The 12224-nt window shown below is 57.6% G+C and overlaps 1 protein-coding gene across 1 annotated transcript; it reads right to left on the bottom strand.

Moving 5' to 3' along the window:
* Window positions 1–4742: 4742 nt before the first annotated feature.
* On the bottom strand, window positions 4743–10744 carry TBR1 (T-box brain transcription factor 1). Its single transcript, XM_086465730.1, has 6 exons — window positions 10053–10744; window positions 9504–9658; window positions 9088–9209; window positions 8599–8757; window positions 7689–7750; window positions 4743–5586 (listed from the first exon to the last, which is right to left on the bottom strand). The coding sequence occupies exons 1-6, from the start codon at window positions 10742–10744 to the stop codon at window positions 4743–4745; spliced, it is 2034 nt and encodes a 677-aa protein (XP_086321856.1).
* Between the last annotated feature and the right edge of the window lie 1480 nt (window positions 10745–12224).

The following is a 12224-nucleotide window of genomic DNA, read 5'->3' as shown; positions in this document are numbered from 1 at the left end:
TGCTTTTCCCAATACACACACATTCTTTTTTTGTATCACAGCGATTTTAAAATTGTCCTGTGTAATTTAAATAAGATTTCCAAAACCAGCAACCTTTTACAGGGATAAATCGGAGCATTTCCAGTTGACAAAGTAATTCATGAGGGACATACAAAGCACCTGAAAACATGGACTGTGAAGAAAACCATTTTAACTATAGCAACAGCACTCACTGCATAATGTTACAAGGAAAATTATGCAATTAGGTCTCTTATCAGACTTATGAAAATTCAGATTTATGCCAGTTAGGGGGGGGAGGGAAAAAAAAAAAAAATCATTGTTCACCACATCTCCCTTGAGCACTACCTAGGGGAGGGGAGTGATGACCAGACAGCGAAAATTAAGAAGAACGTGTCCCACCTTACGCCTATTCTGCCAATCTGTCGCGGTTGTTCTTCTAGCTCCATAGGTTTACATGATTTTTTTCTAATTTTTTCTTTTTTTTTTTTTTTTTTTTGCTGACAAGTAATACAAGACAGATTCTTGCCTTCTTAGGATCTTGCAATCTAGTTTAGACATAGCACGTCAAGTGGTGATGAAAGAAGGTTAGGGTGGGTTTGAAAAGATGAGGATTCCAACAGTAAACGATGCAGAGACATCAGTTTGGTAATGTACACATGTTTTGCATGATTCATTGGACCAAAATGGCCAAAGGAACTTAAAAAGCTGTCAAAGGCATCTTTACCTCTGACCTACCTAGTCATCCATCTGCTTCCTCATACTGTCAATCAAAACCCTCCCATCCTTATCACTATTCTATTACACACATTTTCCACAACCATTTCTCCTCCAGCTCTTAAAAAATATCTTAGCAAACATTTCAATCAGTCATTAAAAACCTTGTTAAAATATGCAATGTGTCATCAAATATGCATAGCGTACTCGTGCAAAATCTGCAGAGTGTAAATCCCCTTATTACATTCGATATAGTATTAATGTGAAACATCGCAGAAAGTATTACCAATAAGAACTTTGAATTACTTTCTACGGATGGGAGCTTGATTTTGTGTTATATCAAATAAAGCAAAGAAAGGGCGATTGAATAGATTGTTTTACACGATAACTAAATTAAAAGCCCGCTCAGCATGCCTGGAATAGTAATACAAATTATACTTCATGTAAAATTCATGCAATTAGTTGCTGGTCTAACAAATTCGTACACGGGGTTTTGCTTCGACTAAACTGAGCGCACTGCGAGTACATTATCGTTTACATACACGGGGTCAAACCCTGCGTCTTCGATCCTCGGTGAGCGCAAACATTTTAATGTGTCAGTAAACACATGTTTAGCAGATACACAGGTGCACCTCTTAGAATCTAAAATTATAATAGTAATAAAGTGACCTACCGACAGGAAATAGCCTTTTTTACTTCTTCAGCCCTTATCTCTTCCAATCTCTCGCAGAAATAGTTACGGAATTATCCTGTCGGAATAGTTACGGAACAACATTAACCACTCACGCACAGGAAGGGATTTCGTTCAGAACTGTCACACGCTACGTATTTATTCCGGACCCGCCAGATAACCCCGCCACATAAAAGCCAGCGCAGCCCGCTTTGACGGGCGGGCTGCCCGCGGGGGCTGTCCGGCTGCGCTCCGGCAGGAGCCCCCTCACCCGCCGCGGCACCGGGCTCCCCTCGGCGCTGCCAGCGGGGTCCCCGCCCGGGAGCGCCGCTGTGCCGCGGCCCGCTCCCCCGGCCTCTCGGGGGGCAGCGCAGCGGGACAGGCGGCGCCGGGCGGGAAGGGCGGCGGGAAGGGTGGCTTTCGCTGGCCGAGAGCCGGGAAGGGGGGCCGACAGCACGGGCGTTTCGGAGCCTTGCTCCCCCGGGTGCGGGAGGCCGCGGGGAGGGCGCCGGGCCAGCCCCGCGCCGCGCCGCTGAGGGGGCCGCCGGAGGCTCGCGGGAGGCGGAGAGGCGCGGGCGAGGCGCGGAGGGGCGCGGGCGGCGCCGCGGCCTCCACCGCTCGGGGCAGAGCGCGCAGCCCCGGCTGCCCGCGCTCCTCCGAGGGGCCCTCTCCCGCCTGACGCCCAGGCCGCCCGTCCCCCCTCCCGGGAGGCACCGCCGCCCCGGGGACAGCACCGTGAGCCCGACGGCTGCCGCAGGGCGGCCGCCGCTCATGCTGCCCGCTGAAGCCGCCGCCACAGGCCTGTGCCCCGCGCTGCCTTCCGCGCCCCATGCCCCACCCCGCGCCCCCAGCGCTGCCGCCGGCCGAAGCGTTGGGAGCGCAGGGGCCGTGCCTAGGTAGAGCCCCGCACCTTGCGGGCCGGGGGGCGCTGGAGTGGAGGGTGGGGGAATGCAATTGGGCTGCTCAGTTTCCCCCCTCAAGAGCGCGACAGGTCAAGCTCCCCGTGGCGGCTCCGCACCCGCGTTCCTCTGCCGAGGAATCGAGAACAAAACCGGCCTTTTACCCCAAGCACCCGCGCCCCCCCGACCCACGAGGGTGCCGGGGGATGGCGCCTTCCCTACAGCCCACAGAAACGTGTCGTAAAGGGGGGGCAGCATCCCCAAAGGGTCGGCAGAGGGAGAGGTGGTGCCGCGGGAGCGCGGGGCTCCTCGGCCGCTTCTCCGCTCCCGCGGCAGCCCGCGCAGCAGGGACGGCTGCTTCCCCCCCCCCGCCAAAGGGCACCCGCCCCGGGAGGTCCAGCCGGGCAACCTCGCTGAGCACCGCGGGGGGCTCCGCCAGCGCAGCCCCCGCCCCGCGGAGGCGAGGGGAGGCTGCGGACGGGCAGCGTTGCGCCCCTCGCCCCTGCTCCGCCAGGCGAGGCGAGGCGAGGCGCTCCCCCCGCCCGGCACCTCTCCCGCCCGCGAAACGCTGTCAGGGGGTTTCAGCGTCAAAGACAGGGATAATTATAAACCTCTCAAGCCCGACGGGGTTTTCATCGCCCTCCTTCTCCGGCTGCAAACCTCCACGCGTGGCCACGCGGTGTACGCGCTCACACACCACCACACACACACCCCACACCCCTCCAAAAAAAAGACAAGCGCCGGGCGGGAGGGCCAGTAGCGGCAGGAAGGGGAAGCGGCGGGACCCCACGCCCGGAGCGGGGCTCGCTCCCGTCAGGCTCTCGCCCTTGGCCTCCCCTAACTTTGTACTTGCAAAACGGCAAAGTGCTTTCCAACACGCCGTGAACGTTTTGCCAGGTTTATTGTACTTGTTATACACAGACGATACAAACGGGCAAAAACCGAAACATTTCTCAATGGAGCATGTACTGGTATAAATTATTCAGTTCCACAGACGTAACAGAACAAATATAAAAATCACAACATTCGATTTACAGAAGAGTCAAAAATATACACACGTTTATGACCCTGAATTTCTATTAGGAAATTTCCCCGTCGAGTATAATCTAGACTGAATATTTAGCCTGATGCATATTTCCGTTTGTAATCTTTTTTTCATATAAAAATGCGTTAATCGTATAGATTTGCTACTCAAAATTCGAAGACTTACTATCCTACTTCGCCGGGGGGGGAGACCTGGAGGGATATTAGTTCTCCTTCATTAATATAATAAGAGGTTTACAGGAAAGATCGTTCTTATTTTCGATGTGCATTTGATTCCCCAGGAAGTCAGATCTCGGTTAGCTACTTGATGAAAAAGTCAATTCCAAAACTAAATGCAGTAAAATATACAACTCACGATTCATCTTCACTGGACTACACTATGGTTACCAACAATTCAGTCGTCTATATCTTTTTTTTTTTTTTTTTAGATTATTCATTACAAAGATTTACAGCAATATAAAGAAAGAGGGGGAAACTGCAAAGAAATTTGAAAAGAGTTTGTCAGCGTATTTGGCACCTGCAGGGACCAGTAATGGATTTGGCACTTGGGGACGGGGGGAGGGGGGAGGGGGGAGAGGAATACCACAAAAATAATAATATTGCTGATGTCGAGCTATTTCTTTTAAAGAAAAATACAGAGGCAGTTAATTTTGCTTTTGGAAGGCGTCATGCTACTTTAATCGACTTTCCTACGAGACGTATTTGTGTTCTTTTGAAGGGAAAGCTGAGCTATTCCTTAGCTGTGTTAGCCCAGGGCACAGCGTAATTATTTCATGCGAGGAACTGCAGAGAAAGTGAGAAACCCATTACTCGCTGCTGCGGCTATGGCCCACTCTACACTTCCAGAGGCATCTAGAAAGAGTGTTTACCTGGGGAGGGGCAGGGGGGAGAGGGAGCAAGGGGGGGGGGGGCGGGGCGTGTAAAGAAATTTAAACAGGATCTAAGTTTTGTGACTTAACAATGAAAACCAAAAAAAAAAAAAAAAAAAAATTTCCAAACAAATAAGAAAGAAACAGAACCAAAGAAAAGTAATCTGTTACAATAAAGTAAATACTATGTACAGGCATTTCACAGGCTCTTTTCCCCCACTACGACTGTTATCCCCTAGTATCCATCCGTGGTAAAAGGAAGGAAGCGCTGCACGGTTTGAGAGTCTAAGCATCCTACTGATCAGTGGGTGTCGGAGCGGCGGTGCCCCCCGCGCCCCCGGGGCGCCGCTGGGCCGGGCCGGGCCGGGCCGGGCGGGGAGCGGGGCGGGGGGGCGGCGGCGGCCGCGACTCTGCCTGCCTGCCTCCCTGCCTGCCTGCCTGCCGGGCCGGGCCGGGGGTGCGGGTGGGGCAGCTAGGGGCGGGGGTCAGTGCGCTAGCGCGGAGGAGTTATTGTGCAAAAGGGCGGCGGGGCCGGGCGGGCCGCGCCTAGCTGTGCGAGTAGAAGCCGTAGTAGCCGATGTCCTTGGCGCAGGTCTTTTCGCAGTCCCGCTGGGTGAGCACCTCGCTCTTGAGGGGCGAGGAGCTCTCGGACACCGGGGTGTCCGCGGGGGAGATCCGCCTCCGTTTGGCCTGCTCGTAAATCCCAGAATCGGTGGAGTCGATGGACTTAATGGACGACGGCGTCTCGATCCAGCTGGAGTCGGACAAATCTTTGGGCTTGGAGTCCTCGGCGCCCGGCAAGGGGGACCGCTCGGGGGCCAGGCTCTCCGCCTCCTCCCCCAGGTAGGGGTTGCCGGCGGCCATGCGCGCCGCCGCCGCGCTGTTGGGCCAGCAGGAGAGCACGGATCCCGACTTGCTGCAGTACTGCGGGGGGCTGCGGGCCCCCCAGCCCGAGGGGTCGGCGTAGTAGCCCAGGGGCCGCCCTGCGCAGCCGGCCGCCTGCAGCGGCAGCGCCTTGACGCCGGCGGCCGCGTAGGAAAGCAGCGTGGCCGCGTTGCCGGCGAAGTCGGTGGCCGTGTCGTAGGCGGAGGCGGCGAAGTCGAGGCGGTTGTTGGCGGGGGCGACGAACCAGCGCTGCGGCGAGGGGGCCCCCGGGTCCTCGGCTTGCTGTGGGGAGAGCAGCCCGTTGGTGTGGGGCACGCTGCGGTCGGCGCCGGGCCCCGGGCCGGCTCCTGCCCCGGGGTGGAAGCGGGACTTGGCGTAGTTACTCACGAACTGGTCCTGGAGGAAGGAGCCGGCCATGGCGTAGCGGGCCCCGGGCACGATCTGCGAGCGGGGCGAGTCGTTGGGGGAGGGCGTCAGCCGGTCCATGTCGCAGCCCGTGTAGATCCTGCCCAAGAGAAGGGGAGAGAGCTGGGTGTCCGCCGCGGCCCGGCGCCCTTCTCGGCGCGGCACCCGCCGGCCGCAGCCCTCGGGGCAGGACGGGACGGAGGGCGGCCGCCGCAGGCTCTCCTGCCCTGCCCTGCCCTGCCCTGCCCTACGCTCCGGGCTCGGCCTCCGCCGCCGGGAGCGCCGAGGGCGTTAACGCGGGAGGGTGGGGGGAAGGCACGGAGAGCAAATCTTTCGGAGCCGGTGGGCCGCTCATCGGTTGGGCTGAGATCTCTTGCTCCGGCCCGAGCCCGGCATCCCAACGGCGTGAGATCCCGCGCGGTAACACATTGACCGGTCCCGCCATACGCGCAACAGGCAGCCCGGTCATTTGCCGCGAACAGCGTGAATGACAGACTACGGAATTGTATCGGCTGTTTAACACTTATTATTGGGAGTCACAGACGAACCATCAACATTTTACCGAGTTTAAATTAAGCTAATCTTTAAACACCTACTGTAGGAAATGTAAAACCAGTGTTCCCTGCGTGGCCTATATATAATTCTCCCATGCTGGGCTGCAATTTGCGATTATAAAAACTTTAATGGATGAATAACTACTATCTGTATTTAATTCAGGCTAAAACTGTGCTTTAATTAACCCTCCACGCCTCCTGGAATTTCTTATCCAAAATAAACTTGGCCCTTAAACAAATTCAACGTGCTAGACAACATTGAAGCTTCCCCCTCCCCCCGTCTCTTTTCAAATGACGCCCTATAAAGTTTTTTTCCTATTAAAAAGAGAAAAGCACTTGAGGCTGGGGGTGAAGGCCGCGCAGCCTTTCTAAAGGCCGCGCATCTTCCTCGCATTGCTCCCCGCAGAGCGGGCAGGCACGGCTGCCGCCCTCTGCAGCGCCGGGGACCGCCATCCCCCTCCCGTCGGCGACCCGGCTCCCCCGCCACAGCCGCCGCGACCCCTGCCCGCCGGGGAGAGCCGCCGCACCGCAGTCGCGCCCCGAGGAGCGCCGGTGCTCGGCCCCGGGCGCCTCTCGCACTAGTTCAGGCCTCGGCGTCGTTTCCACCCTTGGACTGAAATCCCGCTGCTGGGGGATGCCGGACGGCTCTCAGAGCTGAGGGGGGCTTAAGCAGGAGCTGAAGGTACGCGGGGGCTTCGGCGCTCCAAGGGAGGCCGCTCACCGCCGCGGTTCAGAAAGGAAAAAGGTTTCCCCTCCCAAAGCCGGAGTCCTCTCCCGCAGACCGGGCAGGTGAGCTCCAAAGCCGCCCGCCCCCCCGGGGGTGTGGGCCGCCCTGTGCCCGCCACCTCCCGCTGGCCCGCTCCGGGCCGGGCAGGGGGATGCCGGGCAGGCCCTCACCCGGGCCGGGCAGGGGGATGCCGCAGCCGTCAGCGCCTGGGGGGCCGAGTTGAGCCCGTTCGGCTCCCGAGAGCCGGGAAAGGCAGCGGGGACGGGGTGTCGGGGGCTAGTGCCCCCCGCGGAGCCGCAGTCGGGGCGGCAGCGGCCGCAGGTCCCGCGGGGGCAGGGCCGGGTGGGCCAAGGGGCTGTGCCCGGGAGCAGGCGGGCCCGAGGCGGAGGGGCAGGGGCAGCACGGGGACAAACCGCGATTAAAACTTCGGAGGCTTTAGCTCCACCCAGAAGGAAGAGGGGGGAAAAAAGCCCAACCGCAGAGAAGAACAAAACGAGACGAATCCCGGAGCCCGGGATTACGCGAAGCCAGCGGGTTGCACGGGGGGCGCGCCCGCCTTGCTGGGGTGCCTCTTGCGGAGACCTTGCGCGGAATTGAGACTTGGAAAGGGGCGCAAAGATACGTGCCAGGAAAAACCAACAACAAAACCAGCGCCAGTGCCAAAGCGAGATGCGGGCTTAGGTGCGGTCAGCGCGGTCCGCGGGCGCGGAGGTGGCCGCAAGCTGCGCAGGGCTGCGCGGAGCCCAGCAGCAGGGACAGCCCCTCCGGGGGAGTCTGCAGGTGCCCCCCTCCCGGAGGGCTCTGGAAAAGCCTGACACGACACATTTCGGTGTGAAATGAAGGCAGCCCGCATCCTAAAGCTTCCCCCTTTGACGTGTGCGTGCGGTCGGCAGAAGGGTAATAAAAATGCCGTTTACTTACGTGTCATAATTGTCTCGGAAGCCTTTTGCGAAAGGGTTGTGGTCTATTTTCAGCTGTGTGATCTAGGGAAAGAGAGAATCAGAGCGCACGGTGTGAAAGCCTGAAAAAATATACCCTGCTGCAGCTAACACATTTTTAAAAGGCTCAAGCTTTACTCTAGTCGATAAAATAGCCTTTAAAACGTGAAAAACAAAGCTTTGGCATGCTTATAAATATCACTGTCTAATTTTAAGATTTACTTTATTGTAAGAAGTACCATAAAATTTAACCCCATGTTTTGAGACGTGTCAGTATTGCTACTGCACGGGTATGAATATATTTAAACCCAGAAATTAGGCAAAAACGTACTACAGAACGGTAGCTAGGAGTTTACATTCTCATCGAGCAAAATAATGAAAGCAAGAATGCGGACTGAACATATGTCATCTGAAAGAGGGGGCACCAGCCTCTAGCAAAGCCAGACCGAAGCGTAGCCAGGCATTAACGAGCTTTTAATTTGAGGAAGTTGCTCCGTCACCCCCGGCGCAATCAATGAGGTAGTTAATTGATCTTTGCAGACTTAAAGCTTAAGCTAACAGCTCCTCAGCTAACGGAGCTGTTTCCGACTGGAAGGCAAACGCCCCACTCCGGGCGGAGCGGCACCGCCGCCGGCACGATCGCTGCCCGGCCCGGGGCGGTGGCGGGCAGCGCCGCTGCGGGGCTCCCGGGGCAAACGCGGAGCGGCGCGGGCGGCTCCGGCCGCGCCCGGGGCTCGCCAGCCTCGGCCGGGGCAGAACGGCGCGAAGGGGGGGATAGGGAGCCCCATCTCCCGGTGCCGGGGAGCGCGGCGGCCGGACCGGGCCGTGCTCGGCGGGGTGCCCTGCGGGGAGCGCGGCCGGCCGAGAGCGGGGTAACGCGAGGAGGTCTTTACATCGGTGTTTTGGTAGGCGGTGACTGCTATGAACTGGGTCTCGGGGAAGGTGAAGGTCTGCACTCTGCCCGGCTGGTTGGTGTCCTCCGTCCCGTCTTCGTTCACCTCCACCACATGCAAGCGGGGCTGGTACTTGTGGAGGGACTGCAAAACCACCATCTGTCAGGCAGAGGAAAAGGAGGGAGGGGACCGCGGGAAGAGGAGGAAATTAGAGCGAGAAGGACGGGGAGAACGATGCCCGCGGGTGGCGGGACCCGCCGCCGCCTCCCCCGGCCACCCCGGGCAGCGGTGTCAGCCTGGGCAGTGTGCTCGGGGTCGACGAGGCCCGTGACAAAATAAACGAGAGGGCTTTCCCACCACCGCCACCCTTTTATTTTCACCTGACGACACGATCTAAAAAAAACCCCACACGGCCTTTCGGCACCAGCAGCATTTTTGCCTGAAGCAACAAAAATAAGTCTGGCAGAGCGTCTGCGTTTCCCAACTGACCTGCCCGTTGTTGTTTGATGCTCCTTTATTGTTTGTAAGTTTTAGTTTCCCAAAGGAGATTTCCTGGCGCATCCAGTGGGCTCCCGTGTTGGGGGAGTCGGGGTGCATGTACACCCGGTTTCCTAAGCAAAACAACAAAAAAACACAACCACATCACAGTTCTCGCGTATACCCCGGTTCTGCAGCACCAGACCCCGTTGAAGTTCGCAGTATTACACTGCGGAAACTCCCTTCGTTTTAACGGAAAAGGATTAAAACAACGTTTTCCGAAAACCTTTCTCCTCCACTCTCCTTTTTTTAAAAGCATCGTTGGCCCCTTCTCTTTTTAGAAGTCGCCAGAGCCAGTCCACAAAGGCTTTAATTAATCATTCTCACCTACATATGTGTCGGGAAAAGTGTTAATTGGAGGAACTTGCCTTGTACATTGGTGTCCGCCTTGCCGCAAGGAACCCATTTGCCTCCCTGAAATCTCCAGTGGTTGGGATCCGCCAAAATTACATCCACGAAAATATTGTAGTGAGCCGTGGGGTCGAGACCAGAAATATTAAAACTTAGGAAAGGGAACATGCGCCTATAAAAAAGGAAAGGAAAAAAAAAAAAAAAAAAAAAAAGAAAGAAGGAAAGCAAGCCACCGGCAGCGACAGGCACACGCGGAGGAACCAGCCCGTTCTGCTTTATCCTCACGGCTCCCGGTAGCCACCGGGAAATAAAAAATCAAAAGAAACTCCCTCCCCGGGAGGTCGAGCGTTCCGCGGGGAAGGGCTGAGGGCAGCGGGCGCGGGGACCTGAGGGGAGGCAGGGAGGGCTGACCCGGCGGGGACCGCTCCCGGCGCCCGGTGCAGCAGCCCCGGCGGCGGGCGGGCGGGCGGGCGGCTCCCGCGGGGCGGCGGAGGCTGCGGCGGCTCCCCCGGCGGAGCCCGGCGGCTCAGCCCCGACCCCCGGCGAGGGTCCGCGCGGTGGCTTACCTCCCCTGCTTCGTGATGATCATCTCCGTCTGGTGCCGGTGAAATTTCAGCCAGAGTGGCCTGTTGCACAGGTAGACCTGAGCCTTGCCTGGAACGAGCCCCGGCTGGGTGGAGGAGAACTGGTAGAAAGGTGCCCCTTGGTAGGAATGGCCATACTGCTGGGGGTAAGGGTAGCCCGCCGCGGGGTAGCCTTGTGGAGAAGAGTTGGACAGGAGGCTGTTATAAGCTCCGTTGGTGATCACAGGATGGTGAGCCATGTAGCGGCTGGGGCTGGCGATGGAGAAGGCTGGGTGAGCAGGTCCATGCTGGCTGGGGTAAGGGAACATGGTACTAGGAGCAGAGGCAGCAGACTGGGGCTGGCTGGACTGAGAGAGCAGATAGCGATCTGCAGCAGATCCATCGAAACTGTGACGAAGCTCAGAGACCCCGTCCAAGACGGGAGAGAGTTTATTTCTCTGGACGTCCCCTGGTGTGTCCTTGGAGTCAGGAAAATTGTCTGTATCTGACTGATTCGTCATCCCCCTGGTAATTTTTTTCAAAGGTGAACTTCTCTCCAGGTTGTCAGTGGTCGAGATAATGGGATGATCATGCAAGGCAAGCTCAGATCCGCCTGCATGTGGGTAACTGCTGCTCACATTGAGAAATTTCTTGGAGAGCATGATAGAGGGAGAAAGACAATGCTCCAGCTGCATAGCTCTAGCACCACAGTAATAACCCTTCAGTCCCTGGATCTGAAAGGGCTCCTTAGTATCAGAAGCTAGACATCCTGGGACCCTCACTAGACAGAAAGCACTTCATCCACCAAATGCTTCCCAAACGTTTGATTTACTTTTTTTTTTTTTTTTTTTTTTTTTTTTTTCCTTCCCTGGGAGAAGAGATTGGCCAATTGACACTATGCAGCAATCAGGAAAGACTCACTTTTGATCTTGCTGCTTGTGGAGAGGATGAAACGGCTTCTGCCATTGGTTAACCGCTGACAGTAATTTAATTAGATAGACATTAATTAGGATAATCACCTGGCTCCTGGTCGCGACGATCATGGCAAATTGAAGGAGATGATTTTATTGTGAGATACAAGGAAGGGGAAGGGGGAAGGGAAGAGTGTGTTTGCTGGAAGAACTCATTATTATGTGACCTTTCAAGCATTTTTTTTTTGTTTTCTTTTTTGACTAGGACTGGAAAATAAATCAAAACCGCTGCGATTCCCCAAATATTGCGCGCGTGGCCCCCGCCTTTGTGTGTCAGGGAGGAGAGCGGCTGCCGGGGGCTTCGGGGGGCCGGCGGCGAGGGGAGCGCCGGGCTGGGCGACCACTGCCCTGGGCGACCACTGCCCTGGGCTCACCCCCGCCCTTTATCTCCCCTTTGGGAGGGCGCAGACCCTCTCCCCGGCTCCTGTGAGCGACCCCCCCTCCCCGCCCGGCGCAACGCCCCCACCCTGCCCACCCGTGCCTGCTTCGCGGAGGAAATTCACCCTCCGTCCCCGCTGACAGCAGCCGCCTGCCATCTCTTTTAAGTTCTGAAATAATCATAAGCCCCGCAGCCGGAGTGCCCTAATGTATTTGCCGCGATGTTTACGCGTTCTTCAGTAAATAAATATTTTATCTGAGAGCCGTAATGCCGGAGATTATCAGCAAAACAGCGTTGAAGGCATCCATCCACCCCTCCGGCTCATTCCCCTCGATGCCTGCTCTCCCTCCGTGGCTCAGTCCCGCGGGCAGCGAGGAGGGGCACAGCTTTTGTCAGCCGTTTGCCAGGGGCCGCCGCCTGGCCTCACGGCACCGCTGCCACGGCCGCGGGGAAGCCCAAACCGTGACGGTGCTGCAGCAGGAGCCGCCGGCACCCTCTGCCCGGGGGCGGCCCCGCGGGCCCAGCCGAGCCCTGGCCCCGGCCCCGACGGAGAGCGGCGGCCCCAGGGCGCGCACCCGCGGGGGCTGAGCGCGGCACCGCGGGTGGCGAGGCCTGCGCGCCCTCGGGGAGGGAGCTGCGGCCGCCGGGACCCCCCGTTAGAGGTCCCGCAGCGCGCCCGCTTGAGCCTCGGGCTAACTGAAAGCGGGACCCTCCCAGGCGTAAAGATGCGCCTGGAGAGCTCAGGGGGCTTGCTTCCACCTCGCCTCTGCCAAGCATCAGCCTCGCCTCCCTTCCGAGGGAGCTTGTGAGTCTTTAAGAGCACCG

This window comes from Leptosomus discolor, chromosome 5 (genome assembly GCF_034619465.1).
Source record: "Leptosomus discolor isolate bLepDis1 chromosome 5, bLepDis1.hap2, whole genome shotgun sequence".
In the NCBI taxonomy this organism is placed as follows: Eukaryota; Metazoa; Chordata; class Aves; order Leptosomiformes; family Leptosomidae; genus Leptosomus; species Leptosomus discolor.
The sequence above is the reverse complement of the archived record's forward strand: the minus strand, read 5'-3'. Positions and strand labels throughout refer to the sequence as shown.